The 23,598-nt window shown below is 42.2% G+C and overlaps 1 protein-coding gene across 1 annotated transcript in view; it reads left to right on the forward strand.

Annotated features, from left to right (window-relative positions):
• Positions 1-23,598, forward strand: part of TTYH3 (tweety family member 3) — a 185,932-nt gene that overhangs the window by 95,619 nt on the left and 66,715 nt on the right. The window contains exon 2 of the mRNA XM_027874545.1: positions 13,238-13,407. Coding sequence (XP_027730346.1) covers positions 13,238-13,407 — 170 coding nt within the window. The remainder of the gene's footprint in view (positions 1-13,237; positions 13,408-23,598) is intronic.

Raw genomic sequence — 23,598 nt, forward strand, 5'->3', positions numbered from 1 at the left:
AATTCCAGAGTGGAGGCAGCTAAGATAGTGAGGGGATTTTAAACCAGACCATGTGAGAATTGGTTAAAAGGACTAGGGAGTTATCTTGGAGAAGAGAAGACGGGAGAGGGGGAACATGATAGCTTTCTTTAAGTATTTGAAGAATTATCACATGGAAGAGAGATTACACTTATTCTATTTGGCTCCAGAGGGAAGAACTGGGAGAAATGGGTGGGATCTGGAGAGAAGCAAATTTTGACTTGATGCAAAAATATTTCCCAACGATTTTTATTCAGTTGTTTTTCAGTCCTGTCTGACTCTCTGTGACCTCATTTAGTGTTTTCTTGGCAAAGATACTGGAGTGGTTTGCTGTTTCCTTCTCTAGCTCATTTTTACAGATGAGGAAACTGAGGCAAACAGGGCTAAGTGACTTGCGCAGTGTCACACAGGGGGTAAGTGGCTGAGGCCAGATTTGAACTCACAATGATGAGTCTTCCTGACTCCAAGCCTGGCACTCCATCCACTATGCCACCCACCTGCCCTCCAATTCCCAACAATAAGTAGTCGAAAAGCAGAATGGACTACTACAGAATGGGAGTAGCCCAGGACTAAAGTATTTCCAGTAGAAGTTGATTGACCACTCATTGGGGATGTCATAGAGGGGATTTCTGTTCAGAGATGGTTTTGGATGTATCAAAGAAAAAAAAATACCAATACTGTACTCTCTGTTAAAGGCACAAGTCTGCCAGAAACAATGTTTATTGGTTTAGCATTAATCTAAATTCAAGCATTGTCTTGCTTGAGAGAAAAATGCCTAAACGTGCTCTGAGATATACCTGTAACAGAAGACATTTTGAAGTTTGAATTTTTCTCCAATTTACTCTGTATATATCTTGTATTTACATAATTGTTTGCATGTTGAGTCCGCCATTAGAATGCGAGCTGCTGGAGGCAAGGTCTGTCCCACCCTTTTCTTTGTATCTCCAGCATTTAGCATAGTGTCTGGCATGCTTTCCCTCATTGCCACAGCCTCCTGGCTTCCCTGGCTTCCTTCAAGTTTTAACTAAAGTCCCACCTTCTTTAATAATCCTTTCCCACATCTCCTTAGGGCAGCTAGGTAGCACAGTGGATAGAGTGCCAGGCCTGGTGTCAGGAAAACTCATCCCCATAAGTTCAAATTCATCCTCAGACACTTACTAGCTGTGTGACCCTGGGCAAGTCATTTGCCTCAGTTTCCTCATCTATAAAATGAGCTGGAGAAGGAAATGGCAAGCCACTCTAGTATGTTTGACTCAACAAAGAGACTGAAGTGACTAAACAACAAAAAATTAAATTTATGTTGAATTGGGGTTTTTTGTTTTTTTATTTTTAATTTATGGAATAAAACAAGCATTTCCATAACAGTACAATAAAAAAGATGATTGTACATGAAACTGCAAATCTACTATGCACAACTTGCTATTTCTTTCAAATAAATATACAACAAAATTATCTTGTAATTTTTTTTCTCTTTTTTCTTCCCTCCCCCCTCCCACCCTAGAGATGGCTATCATTAGACCCAAATAGGTACATATGTGTAAAATTATTCTATACATACTTCTTTTTATAAGTTCTTTCTCTGGATGCAGATAGCATCTTTCTTCATATGTCCTTTGTAGTTAATTTGGGTATTTATAATAGACAAAATAACTTATTTGCTCAAAGTTGCTCTTGCTGTTACTATATACAATATTCTGTTATTATGCCCAACAGATATAGGTATTTTAATAACCCTTTGGGCATAATTCCAGATGGCTCTCCAAAATGTTTGGATCATTTTACAATTCCACCAACAATGAATTAGTGTCCCAATTTTTTCCATATCCCCTGCAACATTTATCACTTTCCCTTTCTATCATTTTAGCCCATCTGGTAGGTGTAAAATGGTATCTTAAGGTTATTTTAATCTGCATTTCTCTGATCAATAGTGATTTAGAGCATTTTTTTAATATATGACTATAAATGGTTTTGATTTCTGCATTGGAAAACTGCCTGTTCATAGCCTTTGACCATTTATCAATTGGGGAATGACTCCTCCTTATAGATTTGACAGAGTTCTAATTACTATTTGTGAATTTCCCTCCATCTTATTTTTATTCACTATTTTCCTTTTCAGCCTCTCTTTTTACCCTATTCTTACTGCCCTATCTTTTCCCCTTACCCTCTTATACCTTATTTTACCTACCTCTCTAAAATTCCCTCTCTTATCTTCTCCCCTCACCTAGCTGAGAAACTCATTGTACTTCTAGTTCTTAACTTCTTTTTGTGACTTCAAAAGTCGTCTCATTTAAATCCATTCCTTAATAGAAATACCCTTCACAACATCTAATCTTTGATTGAAGGCCTCCAGGGATGAAGAACTTGCTACATCCCGCAGCAGTCTGTCTGTTCCACTTAATTTTGGGGAAAGTGTTGTGTGTGTGTGTGGTGTGTGTGTGTGTGTGTGTTTGTGTGTGTGTGTGTGTGTGTGTATTTTTCCCCTACATGAACCAGAATCTTCCAGTTGACATCTTCCACCTGCCTTTCTGGTTGTGATGTGCGGGGCCCAACAGAACAAAAACAACTCCATCAATCTGTTTTCTTCTTAACTAATGGGCTTTGATTGCACAGAAAGAAGGAACAGATCACTGGGAAATGTCAAAGAGGGGAATGGTGGGGAGGGAGGCAGATGGGGGAATGCATAGGAAGGGAGCAGGGGATGTGGTTTTGCCCCCTCATAGTGGTACTCAAGAAGGTAGGACCTCATCTAATTTTGAAAAGCTGGTGTTTGACCACCATAGTGGTCAGCTGTTCCTTCACCTCTCCTTCCCCACCCCAGGGCCAGTTGTAAAGGAAATGAAAATGGCTAACTGCCGGACAGTGACTGCCTTCCCTTGAGGCTGGCAGAGGAAACGAGCCTTTGAAATAAGTCATGCCTCTTGCTGCTTTCCAGGGATTCCTGAAGGGTCTGGCTTTCTAAAGGCAAAGGGTCCCTTACTTTTGGGCCTTTAGCCATCCTCCTAGACCCAGCTGCTCTGCCTTCCGGTGAGCAGCTGCTCATTGGCAGGAGTTGACTGTCCCCCATGCCAGCACATGGGACGAACTACCCTTCGTGTCTGGGAACAGGGAAAAACAAGGGGCAGGCAGAGCTCCCAAGCTGATCATGGGAGGAGGAGAGGGACCTAGGTGCTAGAAGAAGGTGAATTTTGGGGTGGGGAGGGAAAAGGGTAAAGTAGGGTAATAGAGAAGGGGGGAAGTCAGACACTTCTTTGAAGGAGAAGAAAAGCTTTAAGGACCTGTTGAGGAAGGGTGGCATAGCAGGTGCCCTGGATTTGGATTTAGAACTGAGTTTAGTCCTCAGTCTTGCCAGTTACTAGCACATAGTAGGCACTTAATAAATGTTTATTGAATTGAATTGAACTTTGCCTCTATGAATGAATAAATGGATAAGTATTTAAATATTTATAATGTAAGTATAATTATAATTAAGTATCCAAGTACTTATAATGAATAAGTGACAGCTATATGCCAGGCACTGCACTACGCACCAAGGATGAGCATTGGTGGACTGGTTCTTGCCAAGATAAAGTGACAGATCACCTTTTGGAACCTGAGGTCCCTGAGGTGGGGGTAGGGGAATGACCCTGAGCTTTGGTTGGAGATGGAGGACCAGAATTATTGTAGCACTACTCTGGGTTTCAGTTTCCTCCTCCATAAAATGAAGGAGGGAAAGAAGCAGCCTGGGGCACTAGAGAGCTGGCCTCTGGAGTCAAGAAGACCAGAGTTGAAGTCCCACCTTGGACTGATACTTGGTACGAGACCCAAGGCAAACAATATAACATCTCAGCGTCCCAGGCAACTCTCAAGATCGTGATTTGTGGAACAGATGCGGAACTGTATTGACAGAGGGTGGTTCTTCACCCAAGTTCCCTTTCTTATACCAATGAAATCACAGTTCTGGTTTAAAAAAAAAATGAGAGAGGGGTTTGGACTCAATCTGACTTTCTGTGATTCATTTCCTCTGTCACTGGCTCCCTTCTCTTGATGGTGTATATTCCAATCTCTGTGACAGATGGTGTGGGATAGGACGTAAGCAAGGAGTCAGGAGGTGGGACTCATTCCATTTACTAGCTTGCTACATGATTCCCTGGCAAGTCAGGTCACTTTTCTGGGCCTCAGTTTTCTCACATGTCAAATGGCATGATTAAGTCTGCTCTGTGGATCTCTGGGGATGTTGTGACACTCAAATGAGGTCATGGATAGGAAGCCACTTTGAAAATGCTCCTTTAAAATGCAAGCTGATGGTACTTATTCATTATAACATTAACAATAAAAATACTATTATTATTGATAATTGATTGATTATTATTGGTATTGATATCTTCCACTAAAGTCCTACTTTGATGCTTGACTGTGGCATGGACTTGACTCTGAGTTCTAAAGGTCTTTGTCACTGTAGCAGGATTTTTTTTTTTTAAGGCTTCATAAGTGTTTATTGAATTGAATTGAAATTAGATGACAATCAGGAAAATCTTATACCATTGGTCTACACAGCTATGTTATCTCATAACCTGACTGTGGCCTCATTTGTCCATGTCAGTTTCCACATGGTGTGATTCCTATTTCAGGAACCTCCCTTCATGGTGTTCTTGAACACCCACTCCTTTGGGCCCTTTTCCTATCCCTTGAGGCAGTTATGACATGAAAACAGTGGGAACCTCTTGCAAATTCTTCCTCTACAGTTTTTCTAAATGTGTCCAAGGACCTCCAGGCTATGTCTTGGAGGACAAAGACAATTTCCTGGGCAAATGGAATCCTGTTTTCTGTGTCAGGAATCTCTGCTCTCAGATCCAGAGCCCCACAAACCACAGGTTGGCTCTCTCAGCACCTCTGATCACCACTCTCTCCTGGAAATTTAGCCAATGTGAGGAATAGTGCATGACGGAGCTCTAGGTTCTGGTCTCCAGAAAGTACTCTCAATGGAAGCACCAGATAACTAGATTAATGGGAAATAGCAGGGGTTCTTAAACCCTTTTTGTGGCCTGGTCCCCTTTGACAGTCTGGTGAAACCTTCCCAGAATGTTTTTATATACATAAAATAAAATTCACTGGATCACAAAGGAAACCAATTATACTGAAATACAGTTTTCAAATATTTAGAAAAAATAATAATAGTTATCATTTACATAGTGCTTTAAGGTCTGCAAATCTCTTTACAAATATTATATTCACCCTCACAACAATTCTGAGAGAAGGTTCAGTCATTTTTCAGTCATGTCTGACTCTTTGTGGCCCAATTTGTGATTTTCTTGGCAAAGATACTGGAATGGTTCGCCATTTCCTTCTCCAGCTCATTTTACAGATGAGGAAACTGAGGCAAACAAGGTTAAGTGATTTAAGAGTTACACAGCTAGTAAATGTCTGTGGCCGTATTTGAACTAAGGAGGATGAATCTTTCTGACTGCAGGCATGATACTCTTTCTACTTTGCCACCTAGCTGCCACCCTGAGAGATAGGTATTATTATTATCCTCATTTTACAGATAAGGAAACTGAGGCAGATAGCAGTTAAGTGGCTTGCCCACAGTCACATAGCTAGTAAGTATCTAAGGCCAGATTTGAACTCAGGAAGATGAATCTTTCTGACTGCTGGCATGGCACTCTTTCCACTTTGCCACCTAGCTGCCACCCTGAGAAACAGGTTGATCTCAGGTCTTCTTGACTTCATATCCAGCATTCTATCCACTATACCACCTAGCTCCTTACCACTACTACTACTACTACCACTACTACCACCACCACCACCACGACCAATACCACTACCACTACCACTACCACTATCACTACCACTACCACTACCACTACTACTACTACCACTACTACTACTAAAAACAAAAAACAAATTCACAGACCCCAGGCTAAGAACCCCTACCCTAGATGTTTTACCGAGCTGGAGAGGCTTTGAGTACTAGGCTAGTCATAGATGCCTATATGTTTTTTTTTATCTGAAGGCAAATTGGTGGAAGGGTATAAATAATTAATCAAGCGTTTGATAAGTACCTTCTGTATGTCAGGCATTGTGGTGGGAGTGGTGGGGGTGGAGAGGGAGAAGGTTGGGATATAAATACAAAAATGAAATCATTCCTGCTTTCAAAGAGCTTACATTCTCTCTCATCTATTAATCAATTGACATGGTTCATGGTTTTTTATTCATATATATATATTATATATGTTTGCCACAACCGTCATTAAAAAGAAAAAAAAAAGACCACGGCCTAAGCTATAGATCTAGGTGGAGAAAGTTTCCACACTAATTATTTAATTGAAGATCATTCAAGAATTGAATAATAATGTTGATGATGCCTTTGAGAGAGGCAGCAGGTAGCAGGTAGGATAAGAAGCCTGAGTAGGAAGTAAAAGGCTACAGCCCCATCTTTTCCATTGTAGTCAATGGCTACCTTCAAATGATTACAGAAACCAGAGCTATTCAATTTAATTTAACAAGCATTTGTCAAACACCTACTTTGCACAAAGCTACATGTTAGGTTAGAGGAAAAAACTCAACCCAACAGTGGAGGGGCTCCTGCCTCTTACATTCTCTTTTGTGTACAACGTGCCCTAAGGAAATCAATAGACAACCTAAACCAAGCAATTTCCATAAAGAGAAAGTGTTACTACCTGGGGGTGGAGGGTGGGGGGAGGTGCAATCAGGCAAGACCCTGTTTAGGAGGTGGTTATGCCTTTAAGGAAACTTGGGGGTTCTACAAGGCAGATGTGAGGTGGAGAGAGAATATACTCCACAAATGGGGGACCACTTGTATCTTTCATGAAGGCAGGAAAAGGAACATAGTTTACTCAGGGCTGTGAGATGGTCTCTGTTCCTCTCCATGGGTTTCCAGTGCTGTGTCCTTTTGGTACCCTTCAGGGGTCCATAGGAACATTTTGAGAACTGAATCCTGATTGACATATTTCAGTGACCCAGAGGCCCCTGGAGGGAAAGGAGAGGGGTGGGGGCTGTTTGCTTAAGTCCTGAGAACCCTGAGGCCTCAGAGAGTTAATGTTGCGGAATAAAATAACTGTCTGGTTGTATCAAATCTGGTCCTTGTCCAAATCTGGCTGTTTCGTCTTAGCAAACTTCTGGAAAGTTGGACTTTCATCTGCAAGCCATCATCTTGGCTCTCCATCTATTTGTTGGTTCCCAGTGAGATGAATAGTCATATTATTTGTTTTGCCTTCCAGAGATATAGTGGATCTGTAAGATCACATGTAGAAGGTCCCCAACAACTCTTCCTCCCTTGAAAATGTAGGATGGTGTCCATACTCTTTGACCCAGAGATCCCACACCTGAGTATATCAAGAAGGAAAAAAAAAGCCAGAAAGATAGGTTGGTTCCATTTACACCAAAATATTGATAGCCAAACTTTCCCTGATAGCAAAGAGCTGGAAACAAAGTAGGTGCCTATCAATTGGGGAAATGTCTAAAAAATTGTGGAACATGAATGAAATGGAATTTTGGTGTGCTATAAAAAGTGATGAATATGAAGAATTCAGAAGAACATGAGAAGACTAATGAATTGATATACAGTAAAGTGACTAGAACCAAGAAAACAGTATGCATAATGACTACAATGTAAATGGAAAAAACAAAAAAAATCTGAGAACTGTGTAATTATGATAACCAATTTGTTGTTGTTGAGTCATTCAGTTGTGTTTAATGTTTTGTGACCCCATGGACCGTAGCACACCAGCCTCTTCTACCCTCAACTATCTCTGAAAGTCTGTCCAAATTCATGTTCATTGTGTCCATGACACCATCTATCCATCTCATTTCTGCCATCCCCTTTTCTTTTCAACTTCAATCTTTCCCAACGTCAGGATCTTTTCCAGTGAGTCCTGTCTTCTCATTATATGATCAAAGTAGTTAAGCTTCAACCTCAGTATTTGACCTTCCAGTGAATAGTCTGAATTATTTTCTTTAAGTATTGACTTACTTGATCTCCTTGTGATTTTCTTTAAGTATTAAGTATACCTTCTTTAAGTTGACTGATTCTATCTTCAAGGGACTCTCAAAAGTCTTCCCCAACACCACAATTCAAAAACATTGTTTCTGTGCCACTCAGCTTTCCTCATAGTCCAGCTTTCACAGCCATATGTTGCTAGTGGAAAAACCATAACTTTGACTGTATAGACCTTTGTGGAAAGGTGATGTCTCTGTTTTTTAGTATGCCGTTCAGATTTGTCATAGCTTTCCTTCCAAGGGGCAAGTGTCTTTTAATTTCATGGCTGCAGTTGCCATTTGCAGTGATCTTTGAGCCTAAGAATTATAACCAAGTTTGTCCCCAAAGAAGAGATGAGAAAATTCACCTTCCTTCTTTGCAAAGGCAGGGGACTATAGATGTGTAAAACATTGCATATACTATCCAGCTTGGTTGATATGTTGGTTAGTTTTGCTGAACTGCTTTTTTCCTGCTCCTTTCTTTTTTTGTTGTATGGTTCACTGAGTTGGGGAAAAGTGCTATGTTAGGAGATCAAATGATGTAAAAACAAGAACTATCACAATATCTTCTAAACAAAGGAAATACGTGGTGGAAATGGTTCAACAAATTATGGTACCTTCATGACAGATTATCATTTTGCTCTAAGATAAAGATGATTGTGAAGAATTTAGAGAAGCATGGGAAGACTTATATGAACTGTTGCAAAGTGAAGTAAATACTTAATGTGTGAGGGTGGAAGTAGACTTGTCCCTGGAAGATGGTTTTTCTTCTTCAGGAGTTACCATTTGAAATACCTTTTACTAGTAACCATTCCCACAACATTTTTTTTTCAAAAAGCAAACTTTCACAACCTTGTGGGTAGATATGAATCTTGGAGGCAAAAAGCAGAGTGTATGGGAAGATTAATTTACCCAATTCTTATTTATTCAAGATGAATGTATTGAGGTCAGCCCCTATCTCTAGTAATTCTGGGGAGTGATTGGCAGCACTAGTAAATGGAGGCTCAGTCTGAACAAAGAGCCTTTGGAGGGGAGAGTCAGAGGGACTCCAAGATATACATTTAGCTGATGAAGAGATTTCCTCCTTAGCTAAGAAACTCCAGCATCTAGAATGGGGCTGTCTGTCCCTTTTTCTTAGCTCCACTTTTCCCTTGCCTTTTCTTCTAGTCATTATATATGGCTACACTTACTAGCTGTGTGACCCTGGGCAAGTCACTTAACCTCTGTTTGCCTCAGTTTCTCCAACTGTAAAATGGGGTTGATAACAGTACCTACTTTACCGAGTTGCTGTGAGGATCAAAGGAGATAACATTTGTAAAGCACTTAGCACATTTACCTGGCACATAGCACATGCTATAGAAATGCTTATTTCCCTCCTTCTCCCGTTCCTCCATTAGACTTCCCATCTTCTATTTTCTAATCTAAAGCCAGACTTAGAAAGATTATCTTTCCCAGAAGTCAGGCCTTCTGCCTGCTTAGGGAATAACGTGGTCCTGCCAGCGTGGGGAAGCTGGAGTCAGCAGAGCTCCTTTGACTGATTGTAAAGGGTTGGTGTGATTTGAGCCAAGACCTTGTTTGTGGCTGAGTGATTTATCTAATCTTAATTACTTAAAGTGGTACTTTATAGTGCGGTGGTGTCCTAGGCTGTCTTTTCTAACTTTAAAGAAAGTCTTTGTTATCAAGTGGTCTGGTTTTTGTTTGTTTGTTTGTTTGTTTTTTACTCTCCTTACTGCCCCAATTAGGAAAAAAAAAATCCCCGAGACACCACTTTAATAACCCTTATCCCTCAAAGCACTGACTAGTTAGGATGTAGCCAGAGGCTAAGTTTAAGAAGCAGGTTGGTGAATGTGATAGGGGAGGTATTCCTGCATCATACTGAAAGTGATTCTGGTTTGGGGCCAGCATGTACCATCACAGGATTAGCCCTGTCATTGGAGACCCTGGTGAGCTTTGCCAGCGTTACTCTTTAATCTCCAGGATGTATTGTCTGAAGCACCCATTTGGCAGCTAGCATGGAAAAAGTCCTTTCTCAGATTGTAAGTCTCTTAGAGCATGGTTCATTCATTATCTTATACCTCTTTATATCTGAGCAACCAGCACAATGCTTTGTACATGTTCACTAAATGTGATGACTTCATGGTCCAGCAAATTTGGGAAGGACACTGACTCCCTAGCACTCCTGGATAATGAGAGAAGCCTACTAGTTCTACCCTTCCAATATTATCTGAGGGGAGAAGGACCTCGGGTAGCAGGGATTGTGTTCCTTCTGTAATATGGAGGCGTCTCCCTAGGAGTTGGCTATAACATGAGGTTTCCCCTCTTGTAGAAGGGTGAAGTGATATCTGTAATAAAGGCAATTTTGGAAACTCTGCTAGCAGTTTTGAGTTTCCCTGATAAGTCTCAGACTCCCTTTCTCAGGCTGGCGGGTTTTAAAGAGGGCTGGTATAGGATGGCTAATCCTGTACAAAGAATTAACAAGCATTTTTAAAGTATTAACTATGTGCCAGGTAGTATGCTAAGTTCTAGGGCTACAAAGAGAGGCAAAAACAGTGCCTTCCCTTAAGGAGCTTACATTCTAATGGGGGAGAAAAGATGACAAAAAAGAGGAGTATACTGGATCCATATAAAGTAGGTGGAATGCAGCCTTAGTGAGGAAGGCCGTAGCAGATGAGGGGACAGAAAAAAACCTACTGCTTCTGGAAGGTATTTTGGGAGCTGAGTCTTGAAGGAAGCCTGGGCTTCTAAAAGGCCAGCCGAGTGGGGTAGTGGGGGAAGCCAGTGAAAAGACATGGAAATGGATGATGGGAGGGTCTCGTACAAGAAACAACAAATAGTCCAGGATGGCTGGGCTGTGGAGTAATTGGGGGAGATGGGAGATGGGGTTAATTCTTTGTACAGAAATTAGCCATCCTGTACCAGCCCTCTTTAAAATCTGCCAGCCGGAGAAAGGGAGCCTGAGACTTCTCAGGGAAACTCAAAACTCCTAGCAGAGTTTCCAAAATTGCCTTTAGTATAGATATTACTTCTCCCTTCCACAGTAATTGAGGGAGAGCAAAATGTGAACCCAGAAAGGTAGTAAGGCCTCAGGTTATAAAGCACTTGTGTAAATTGTGTATATGCCAAAGGACTTTCTATCTGATCCTGGTGGTAATAGGGAGCTATTGGAATTTATTGAGTAGGGGGTGAGACATGGTTAGACCTATGCCTTAGGAAAATCTTTTTTGGCAGTTGTAGGAAAACAGCGAACTCTGGAATGGGAGCCAATGGAAAAGCTGAGTCTTTCCCAAGCTTTTACTATGAGACATCCTTACAATGGGCTTTCACAAGCTCTGTGGGAGTGTCCTACTTCTTAACTTTGGTGATTCATTGTTATTTTTTTGTGGTTAACGGGGTAGGCAGCATTTGAGATCAGAATCATTGTCTGGATGTCGGATGGATTCCCGTCTTAGTTAGAGGAACTGGGGATTAGGAAGGGTGAGTGATGAGTTTTGGAGAAACAAAGCATTTGAGTTTTGATAGGAGTTGTCGCCCATTCCTCTTGTGTTTGGAGGGCTGGATCCCCCAGGGCTGGTGTGATCGGTGCTAAAGTGGGAAGGCAAACGCTTTGTCTTGTAAACTTCATCATCAGCAGGAAATATTACTAAGGCCCTATGCGTGTGACCTTGTGCTAGGTGCCATAGAGAGGGAATTACACAGAGGCACGTACCACCCTCAATAGCATAGCCCCTGATCTGCTCCTGTTGCCCCAATGCTCCTCCCTAGATGTTTCACAAAGGAAAGGGGAATTGAAATCAACTCCAGGATTCACTTGGAAAAAGGAAGGGAATTCCCAAGGAAGTGAAGGGGTGGAGAGGAGACAACCTAGAAAAAAGAATGGTAGCAGGGTTCTGTACCCAGCACAAAGCTACTTGGAAATATATCATTATACCAAAGAACCATGATTTCTTTGGCATGGGTTCCTTCTCCATCCATGCAAATCCCTTCTCCACACCTTATACTTAAGTATACTAAAGACAGTCTTTCTGAGTGATCCTGTGGCCAGCCTTCTGAGAGTGACTTTCTTTGTACTCATCTCTGCCACAGATGACATACAGTCTGCCACCAAGCTCATACCTGAACGAAGTTGCAACCTGATAAGACCTGTTAGGGTTTGTGTCCCACTGGCCATAGCCTTTAGGAACCCAGTGAGTACCCTCCATGCCATGATATGGCATTGCAAATTAATGTGAAATAAACTAAGCACCTAGTGAGAGAAGGGGTGTTAGAGATTAGGGAGACAGGCAATATAGAGGTAGGCAGTGGGTCAGTGGTTCCCTGAATGCTTTCTTCCTTTATTTCTTCTCTTTCTGTTTGTCTTTCTCCCTCTGCCTATCTCTCTATTGCTCTCTTCCTCCCTCCGTCTCTCTGTCCTTCTGTCCCACTTTCTGTTTCTGTCTCTCTTACCTGTATGTCTTCTCTTTCCCTCCCTCATCTCACTTCCTTTCTTTTTTCTCTCTCCTTTTTCTTCCTTAATCCCCACTCCACCTATCTGCCTCCCCTTCTCCCCTCAATACCTTGGGCCTGCCAGTGGCACTGAGATCACTGAAAAAACTGTTAAGGAAGGTGGGAAAACAATATGGCAGCTTTTCAGGAAGCTAGTTTTATTTATATCATTTCATTTCTCTGTGGAATGCTAGGTTTCCCCAGACACTCATAGTTCCGTTGGAGGGAGGAGGGACTATCTGGCAGTAGGAAGGAGGGGTTCATTTGCAGATGGCCCGGAGTTGGATTAATTAACGATTCTTAAGCACTTTGCACATAGGCAGAGCTGCCTGTGTGTTCAATATTAATTATTGGTTTGCTCTTGGCGTCCTTCTTTGAAGGAAGTAGGCCAGTGGGGCAGGCTGTTTGTATCTAAACCACTAAGCCATCAGCTCTGTGCCAACCTGCTCTCCTTCTCTCCCTCCTGCTATTTTCTTTCTTCTTAGCTCTCACCTCTATCACTGAGTTCATTAGTGACTTGGGGGTGAGGAGGATATTATCCTCCAGCTTGTCCCTTTCCCTAAGTGTACAAACATTTAGAAACAATGTGGTATAGTGTAGTTATTAAGCGCCTACTATGTTCCAAGCACAAATGTGCTTACTATGTGACCAGGAACAAATCACTTAACCTCTTTTGAGTCCCCTTTTCCACATTTGTAAAATCCAAAGGTTGGCCTGGATGACTAATGATTTTATAACATCTCCCATCTCTCTCTCTCCATAGGCCTTATTGCTGCTGGGTAGCGTAGCTGTATCTTGCCTGGCTCTGGACCTCCTCTTCCTCCTCTTCTACTCCTTCTGGCTGTGCTGTCGCCATCGGAAAAGTGAGGAACATCTTGATGCTGATTGCTGCTGTACGGCCTGGTGTGTCATTATCGCTACTCTGGTCTGCAGGTGAGCTCTTGCCCTGGCCCTCCCTCCTTCTCTCATTCAACACATCCAAAGCACCTATTCTGTGCCAGGTGCAGTGCTCAGCTCTGTGGGAGCTATGAAAATGTCTGGCCTTCGAACTCAAGTTTATTGGTTGGGTGGGATATGGGGTGTGGGAGGTTCTCATAGAGTGGCATCCTTGTCTTTTTTCTGTCCCTTCCAGGGCCCTATATGAGCCCCAACTAAGGAGATTTGCTAAACCAGGGTTCAACACATTTGCCTTGACTCTCAAGCTCAACTCATACTGGTTCAGGCCTCAGATGATGACCTTGGTCCAAATCCTGCCTTTGATGCTTATTATCTGTCTGACCTTAGGTGATCACTTAACCTCTTTGACCCTCAGTTTCCTCCTCTGTGTGGGTTGGACTATTTGGCCTGTGAAAGCAAAAACAAATGGTTTCATTAATAATTAATAATCCCCTCTGTGTACTCTGCCATCCAGAGACACTGGCCTTCTTACAATCTGTCCACACTCATATACAGATGGCCTTTGCCTTCACCTCTCTCCCTCCTCATCTCTCTTCCTGGCTTCCCTGGCTTCTTTTCTAGTCACCTCTCGACTGAAGTCACTTTCTTAGATCCCCTTAATCTTAGCGATTTCCCTCTGATATTGCCCCTAAGAGAGGAAAAGACAGTGCCTTCCTAAAGGAGCTTACATTCTAATGGGGAAGAAAAGATGACAAAAAGAGGAATTACTGGATTCAAACTTTTGGATTCAGTCAAAGGGCCGTACTTGAGGACTTAGAGGGCCATATATGGCCTCGAGGCCGCAGGTTCCCCACCTCTGGCTAGCACATAGCAGGTGCTTAAGAAGTCCAGGTCCAGACCCAAATTAGGATCACTGGAGGTATATGGAAGGATCAGAAAGGGTCAAAGACCACATCTGGGTACTACTGTGCCATCTGTATGTGGGTAGAACCTTTGGTATTCAATTAATCAATAATTATTTATTAAGTGGGAAGCTAGATGGCACAGTGGATAGAGTTCTGGGCCTGAAGTCAGGAAGATTCATCTTCCTGAGTTCAAATCGGGCCTCAGACGCTTACTAGCTGTGTGACCCAGGGCAAGTCAATGAACCTTGTTTGCCTCAGTTTCCTTATCTGTAAAATGAGTTGGAGAAGGAAATGGCATATCACTCCAATATCTTTTGACAAGAAGTTCCCATATGGGGTCACGAAGAATTGGGCACCACTGAAAACAACTGAACAACAACAATTTGTTAAGCACCCATCATGTGTCGGGCACTGCGCCAGGCAGTGAAAATACAAAAGAATGAAATAGCTCAAGCCTCAGCTGGACAGGACTGTTTAGTGTGTCCATAGAGAAAACCCTAGGTGGATGGGTCCATGCTGTTATCTAGGTTAACTGGTAGTATGGATTCTTTAAAATGTGGTTTTGTTTGCTTGTCTGGTTTTTTTTTTTTTTTTTGCTTTGTTTTGGTGTTGGAAGGGGCAGGGAAGGAGATATTGAACCAATAATTTCATAGGTATAAAGAGCTTCTGATGAGGAACTTTATCTTCTCTCCTACTTACAATCTTAGAGCAGGAATCCTTAGCCCTTTTTGTGCCCTGGACCCCCTGTTTCAGTCTGGTGAAGCCATGGACCCGTTCTCCAAAAAATGCATAAAATAAAAGTCCTTTGTAATCCTTTGATTACAAAGAAAATCAATTATATTGATACAGTCATCAAAATATAAAAAAAATCATGGATGCTAGGTTAAGAACTCCCATGGGTAGATGCTTGGGGCACTCAGAGATTAAGTGACTTGCCCAGAGTCACATAGACAGTGAGTGGAATTTGAACTAAGGTTTTCTTGATTTCAAGGCTAGGTCTACATCCACCAAGGTAGTCTCCTTCTGAAGTTATTGAGAGAGTAGAGTAATAAGTAAATATGTATTTAGTCAGCACACTTTAAAAAAAACAAAACACTTAAACCAAATGAATGGGAACTACATTGAAATTAGTTAACCTAGGGGCAGCTAAGCAGCGTAGTAGATAGAGCACCAACCAGAGTTGGGAGGACAAGAGTAAATCAGGCCTCAGACACTTACTAGCTGTGTGACCCTGGGCAAGTTACTTAACCATGATTGCCTTCAAATAAAAGGAAAAAAAAGAAAGAAAAAAGAAATTAGTTGGTCCCCTGGCATGCAGGATTTGTTGATCCCTGTGATGAAGAACTTCCAGTTTTATTATCAAGTAGATGCTCAGAGAGGTGACTTATTTTTTAATTTATTAATATCCTTTCACCTAGGAGAAAATGTCATTCAGAAGGAGGTGACTAGTGTTGGTCCTTTCTGTTTTCTTTAGAGCAAGAGGGTTCAGCTTTAAGCTCCTGCATCGAGAGACTCAAGGTTAGACTTAAGGAAGGCTTGTCTGATGGCTTTTCAGCTTTGGCATGGATTATTGAGTTTTCTTCTCCTGGAAATCTTAGAAAAGCCAGGGTAGAATCTCACCTGTCTAGGTATTTGGTACTTCTTGGAGTGTGGGCAGGCACCTTCAGCACTAGGCTTCTCAGAGAGCATCTCGTTACCTGTTTACTCAGCACAGACTGAACTGTGCCTTGTTAGTGGTTCAAGAACCATGCTTTGTCTCCTAGAGGCAAGTGAGTCCATAGATAAATGTGCGTGTGATTGGGGGTGGGGAGAGAGAACTACTCCCCACTTAGTTTTGCAGGTGAGTTCCCCATCTGTGTGCCAGCTTCCTTTAGGATGATTCTTAACCAGGGGTCCACATCCCAAGGGGTCTGTGGATAGATTTCAGGGGTGTCTATGAAGTTGGATGAGAAAAAGAAATCACATCTTTTTTTCAGTATAATTGGTTCCCTTTGTAATCTTGTGCATTTTGTTTCATGCATTTTAAAAACTATTATTCTAAGAAGGGGATTGACCATAAGGCTTCACCGGACTGCTAAAGGGGTCTGCGACACAAAATAGGTTAAGGATGCTTGCTTTAGGGGAATATGCTAGTGACAGAAAAAGAGAAGGCTAGGCAGGGAACAGGTCCCTTACCATATTCATTGCCTGCAACGTGACTGCTGATAGGTTACCCTGGGGTTTTGAGGAATGCTCATTAGGGACAAAGCCAGGCTGCTCTGCTTGAGGTTAGCTCTGATCATTTGGGTATTTTCAGTCCTTCTTTGCACAAGGCACTGGCAAAGGCAACAGGGAGCCCCCCGTGCCCCCACCTCTTTGCAGGAACAGTTGCTGAGACACTAAGCCAATCTACAGCACCGGGGAGTGGCAAAATCCAGAGATGGATCAGCCTCTGGAGGCCCAGGATCCCTGATTTTGGGGGTGGAGGGGATTGTCGGCCTCTGTGACCCAGCCTGCTGCTTCTAGGATGCCCCACCCAGTATTACCGTGGTCCAGGAGGTAGAGCTTCAGGAAATGAGGATTCCCACACCCTCCATCCCTGCCAGAGCTGGAGGGCTTTCCTCTAGCTAGCTTGCATTGGCTGCCATAAGAGCTAATCCTGATCCTATGCAGGTGCTATAGTTCCTAACCCTTTCTTCCAGGAGTCCTCCCCACTCCTATTTTTAGCCTGATGGTTGGTGGTAGCAGTGTCTTGGAGGCTGCTGCTGTTGCTACCCTGCCTGCAGATTCCCGAAGCTATTGTTAATGCAGAATGAGTGTCCTAGGGAGACCTCAGCCTAGAAGAGGCAGGGGGCTGCTTGCTGGGCTTGGCAGGAGGATGGTCCAGGTTTCAGGGATGGGTAAGACGTAAGAGGAGTGTTTCAGAAGTGACCGGGCAGGTAAAAGCTATAATTGATTCCTTCCTCTGCACCACCATCATCCCCTCTTGCCTCTGTGGATATACGCCACTGATGTCAAACTCAAATAGCAGCCGTGGTCACTTGTCCACACAGGGGGCAGCTGGGTGGTACAGTGGATACAGCACTAGGCCTAGAGTCAGGAAGCCTCCTCTTCCTGTGTTCAAATTCAGCCTCAGACACTTATTAGCTGTGTGACCCTGGGTGAGTTACTTAACCCTGTCTGCCTCAGTTTCCTCATCTGTAAAATGACCTGGAAAAGGAAATGGCTTTAGTGTCTTCAGTATCTTTGCCAAGAAAACCCCAAATGGGATCACAAAGAGTCAGACATGATAGAAATGACTCAATAGCAACCAAAATCCATGTAAGCTGCACATTGAATGAGTTTCAAAATGTAATATTACATTATACGTTTTATTGTATTTGTGTTTGTTTTATTAAATATTTCCCAATTACATTTTAATCTGGACTCAGTCTGTTTGACATCTCTGGCATACACAGAAGGTAGAACCCAGTTGCCCTCTACCCTGGCCATTACTAATTTCCCCTCAGCCTTTGGGGTCCAGGTTCCCAGCCTTGGCTTATTTTATCACAGCAGGCTCAATGGTCTCTTTAGCTCAAAATGACCTAGCAACCCACATGATGATGAGGATGATAGGGACTGGACTTTTGACTGTATTGGTTTAGGGCCGGGGTGGGGAACCTGCAGCCTCCAGGCCACATGTGGCCCTCTAGGTCCTCAAGTGCGGCCCTTTGACTGAATCCAGACTGCACAGAACAAATCCTTTTATTAAGGGCCAGTGGCCTCGAGGCTGCAGGTTCCCTACCTTTACCCTCGGTCCACAAGTATGGCCTTTGACTCAATCCAAACTGCACAGAACAAATGCCCTTAATTAAAAGGATTCGCTTTGTAAAACTTTGACTCAGTCAAAAGGCCCCACCCAGGGATTTAGAAGGCCACAAGTGGCCTTGAGGCCATAGATTCCCCAGGTGAGATAAATTCCTCTACTGATGCAGGTCAGCAACTCCTCTGCCACTTTGTTTTCTTTTAGGTTTTAGGTTTCCTAGAGCACTGAAAGGTTAAGTGACTTTCCCAGTATTTATCAGAGGTGGGATTTGACCCCAGTTCTTCCTGGCTTCTAGGCCAGCTTTCTATCCACTATACCATAGTACCTCTCCTGAGGGTGACTCCCGTTTATATGATATTCTTTGGTTTATCAAATACTTCCCCTCAACCAGCCCTATGAGATTAGGTAGCAAAAGGATTATTATCATTACCATTTTAGAGATGAGGGAACTGAGGCTCAGATTGTCTGTGATTTGCCTGTGGTTGCACAGTTAATAATCAGTGGCAGATCTGGGACTTCAACCCAAGGCTTTCTGACTCCAGAAGTAGTGTTCCAGGGGTTCTTTTGACCATGGTCCTAATAAATGCTGATACCATGGGTTTGTCTCTCAACACTGCTCTTGATGCCCCTCCCCCAGCCCCAGTCTTCATCTCTGCCTTGACATTGCTGCCCCTCGGCACACAGTTCCTTCCCTCTCTTTGATAATGGCCTCGCTTTGATAGTGGCTCACTTCTTCTTCAGGCGTCATCGGAGGCCCATTACTGCTGCTAAGTGCTTCCTTGGTAATCATTAGGATCATTTTGATTTGCTCTGGTGGAGATGGACGGCGCCTCGGGGCCGTTTCTTTGCCCCTTCCTGGCAAAGGCGTGGCAGCCTTCCCTTTGTGTGAGCAGGGAGTCGGCCCCCTAGTCTGCCGGCAGAGCCTCAGGGGGAGCCCGCCAGCCAGGGCTTCTGTGAGTTTTCTGGGAACCCCCTCCTTGTTCTTAAACTTCTTGCTCTCTTGGTCTTACTCCGTACAAAACCAAGTCCATCGTGGCAGAACTGGAGGCTTCCTGCTCCTAAAACCAAGCCCCTCTTCCAGATGCTTTCGATTTTATGAGATGAGCAAATCTAGAGATGGAAGAGAACTGCATTTAGTCCAACCCCCTTATTTCACCAACGAGGAGACAAAGGGAGATGAAAGGAGTTAAGTGTGGTGTGCAAAATACTAAAAACTGTCACAATAGTATTAAATGACAGAGGGTGCGAAGTTTTGTTACTCCAACTTTAGTGCATGTCCCACTATACTGTGTTGCCTTACTTGCCATCCCCTCAATTTGGTCATAGCCTCTTTCATATCCTTGATGATGTCAGTCTCCTTCTCTATTCCTATGTCTCTGTCGCTTTGTCTATTTCAATTGCTGTTTCTGTCGCTCTTTCTCACTTGTTTATTAATGTCCTGGTCATCCTTATGGTCAGGCAGACAACTTGACAAAGAAATTTTTGTGCCTGGGAAGGGGGTTAGTTCAGAGAAGAAACTTTCTTTAGGGTCTAGACAGGAGTTCTAAACCTGGAGCCTGTGATCTTTTATATCTAAATCTATATATGTGTATGTATATATGTGTATGTGTGTGTGTATGTATATATGTAACAGCATTTCAATAGAATTTGTTTCCTTTGTGATCTTACGTCTTTTATGCATTTACAAATATTCTCCTGAGAAGGAATCATAAACTGTCAAAGGGTTGTGTGACACAAAAGAAGTCAAGAACCCTTGGTCTACAGTCTTCTACCGTCACATTCGGCCCTCTGGGGCCAAAGACTTTTCATCCAACAAAGACTTACTGGGCATTGAGGCTGTAGTGAAGAGAGCATTGGATTAAGGTCAGACCTGCTTTCCAGTTTCAGCTGTGCTCCTTCCTACCTTTTTTTAATCTGGATGACATACAACATCTCAGAACTTCCATTTCTTCATCTATAAAATGAGGGAGATTGGACTGAATGATCTCTAAGGTCCCTTGCTGCTCTTAACATTCTGTGATTCTAAGTTGGGGTGTGTTGGGGAGGGGCAGGGCAGGATGGAGAGAAAATTTAGTTATGTAATAATTACAAGCCAGTTCCTCCCCTCAAAGAGTTTACATTCTGGTTGGGGAGTTAAAATATACATATACTCAGGAAACAATTTTTTTATTTTAAATTTTTTTCAGTGAACAAAAAAAAATCTATTTTTTCTCCCTCCTACTTCCTCTCTTCCCTTTGGAAAAACAAGACCCTTTTAACAGATATGAATAGTCAAAAAACAAGTTCCTGCATTAGTTGTGTCCAAAAAATATCTCATTCTGCATCTTATATCCATTACCTCTTTGTCAGAAGGTGCCTAGTATACTTCATTATTGGGCCTCTGACATAAACCCATGAAACACCTTAGAAAATTATAAAGTAACATTGCTTTGTAAAACAATGCCCTCTGATTGTTGGTGGAGTTGTGAACTGATCCTACTAGGATCCAACCAAATTGCTGTTCTGGAGAGCAATTGGGAGCTATGCCAAAAGGCAGTCAAACTGTGCATGCCCTTTGATCCAGCAATACCACTACTAGGTCTATATCCCAAAGAGATCAAAGGAAAGGGAAAAAGACCTACATGTACAAAAATATTTACAGTAGCTCTTTTTGTGGTGGCAAAGAATTGAAAATTGAGGGAATGCCCATAAATTGGGGAATAACTGAACAAGTTGTAGTATATGAATGTCATGGAATACTATTGTGCTGTAAGAAATGATGAATAGGATGCTTTCAGAAAAACCTGGAAAGACTTACGTGAACTGATGAAAAGTGAAGTGAGCAGAACCAGGAGAACACTGTACACAGTAACAGTAACATTGTGCAATGATCAACTATGATTGACTTAGCTCTTCTCAGCAATACAATGATCCAAGACAATTCCAAAAGACTCATGATGGAAAATGCTATCCATATCCTGAGAAAGAACTGATGGAGTCTGAATGCATATGGAAGCATACTATTTTCACTTTCTTTATTTTTTTCCTGGTTTTTTCTTTTAGCCTGTTTCTTCTTTCACAATATGACTAATATGGAACTATGTTTTACATGATTGCACATATATAACCTATGTCAAATTACTTACAGTCTTAGGGAAGACGAAGGGGAAAGATGGAGGGAGAAAAATGTAGACCTCAAAATCTTATTTAAAATGAATTTTAAAAAGTGTCTTTATATGTAATTGGAAAAAATAAAATACTGTTAACAAGAAAGGTAAAAAACAAAAAACAAACCAAAAAAGTGCCCTCTGCCTGGTGATAGACTGGATTTCTATGGTTCATGGACCAGTCTAGCTAAGTTTGGAGAGGCTTATCACTAGGTGGGTCACAGTGGTACATTTTTCAGCTATAGGAACTCACATTACCTCTCTATTAAGGCGAAACAATAGCGCAGTCCACTTTAATGGAGAGATCTTCCTTTCACCCCACCCCCACCCCCACTCCATACACACACTTTGAGTAACTAATTACCCACACTGATTAACCCAGTTCATGAAGTATCAAAACAACATATAGATAAATAATAGATGGCCTAAATACCATTGAAATCCTTAAGAATAGAGAAGTTGTACCTTACTAGAGTCAAGGCTTCTTGGAGGGAGATGCATTTTGAGTTGGCTCCCCCAGATGACCCTGGATCCTAAGAAGAGTTGTGACTAGGAATGTTTTCACCCAAGGCAAAAACAGTTGATATAGGGGGACATAGAGGGAAGTGTGACGTCAGATACAGTCTGCCCCCCTACTACCCACATTGGAGTGAGGACAGGATCATCCGCTTTCCCAGTACAGTTGTGCCAGCAGTTGACCTCAGGGCTATAAGATGACTGGCTGAGAAGGGGAACGAGCTGGGAATATTTTCCCACTCCAACCTCCGCACCCCTTCCAATATCACTGCTTTGGGGCAAAGCCTTGTTTGCCTCAAGCCAGTTACAACTCCGGCGTGGCAAATGGTCGCCAAGGATGAGCTTGTGCCCTATGACCCCTGCATATCAGACTTAAACCCCAGAGACACCAGGGGTGGGCCACTGTGGAGAATCTCACTCATTCTGTGTCTTCCTTAAGTTGCTTCTCATTTGATCCACTGAAAGAAACTTAGATATGCAAATGATTTTTGTTTAATGGCATCATTTTACGGATGAAGAAAATTAGTTTCAATTAGGGAAAGTGACCAGCTCAGGATCACAGAGCTAGGGTGCCGGGCTCCTCAAACAAATGTTTGATATGTCGTGCACCTGAAGTGGGAGTAGTATGAGTCGAGATTTGAAGGTAGGTTGGAACCAAATCATGAAAGACTTTGAATGCTAGGCTAAAGAATCTGGACTTTATTCAATAGGCAATGGCGAGACTTTGGCTGTTTCTATCTTTAGTGCTTCTTCCTTATATACCCAATAGGTTATTAAGCAAGTTAGGTGGTGCCATGATTAGAGAGTTGGGCCTGGCACTAGGAAGACCCAAGTTCAAATCCTACCTTGCTAGCTGTATGGCGGTAACCTCTGTCTTCTTCATCTCCACATCTGTGAAATGGGGATAATAATAGTACCTACCTCTGAGGTTTAAAGTTAAGGCTTATCACAGTGTCTAGGTACTTATTAGGTGCTTAATAAATGTTTATTGATTGAAAGTGAAATATTTGTTTCATTGTTTTGTTTTAGTGAGGCAATTGGAGTTAAGTGACTTGCCCAGAGTCACACAGCTAGGAAATATTATATGTCTGAGGCCACATTTGAACTCAGGTCCTCCTGGCTCCAAGGCCGGTGCTCTATCCACTGCGCCACCTAGCTGCTCCCTTTTGTTTGTTTGTTTTGTTTTGTTTTTTTGGAAAATGAAATATTTATAAAGTACTGTGCAAACCTGAAAGCACTCTATAAATTCTAGATATTATTACTATTACTATTACTATTATTATTATTGCAAGTTTTATAACATGCCTGTAACAATTCTGTTTGGGAGTATGGAGATGGGATGCATACAATTTTGATAAGGATGATGGTGGACTTAGTTCACCAAATCCTAATTCTGCAATTAGGAGGTTATTCCCTTTGAACTCTAAACAAGATGAGTTTAGAACTATATAAAAGGACAGGTGTTATTTTATATAATGGAGAATAAATTTATAAAACCTTTAACTCTGAGGTGAAACATGCTGGAGAATAGTTTCAAGGAAGGTTGAGAGAAAATGATGGAAGGCAAAGCTATAAGAAGTTATTAAGTACTAATAACAGCTAATATATAAATAATATATAATAATAAAATAATATGATACATATGCACTATAGTGCTTTAAGGTTTGCAAAGAGTTTTATGTATATTATCTCATAATAACCTTGTGAGATAGATGCTAAAATTATCCCCATTTTATAGATAAGAAAACTGAGGTTGAGAATAGTTGAATGACTTGCATAGGGTTACACAACCAGTGAGGGTCTGAAGCAGGATATAAACTCAGATTTTCCTAATTCCAAGTCTAGTAGTCTATCCTACCCCATTTAGCTATGTAAT

The sequence above is a fragment of the Vombatus ursinus genome, unplaced genomic scaffold (genome assembly GCF_900497805.2).
Source record: "Vombatus ursinus unplaced genomic scaffold, bare-nosed wombat genome assembly UNPS02014807.1, whole genome shotgun sequence".
In the NCBI taxonomy this organism is placed as follows: Eukaryota; Metazoa; Chordata; class Mammalia; order Diprotodontia; family Vombatidae; genus Vombatus; species Vombatus ursinus.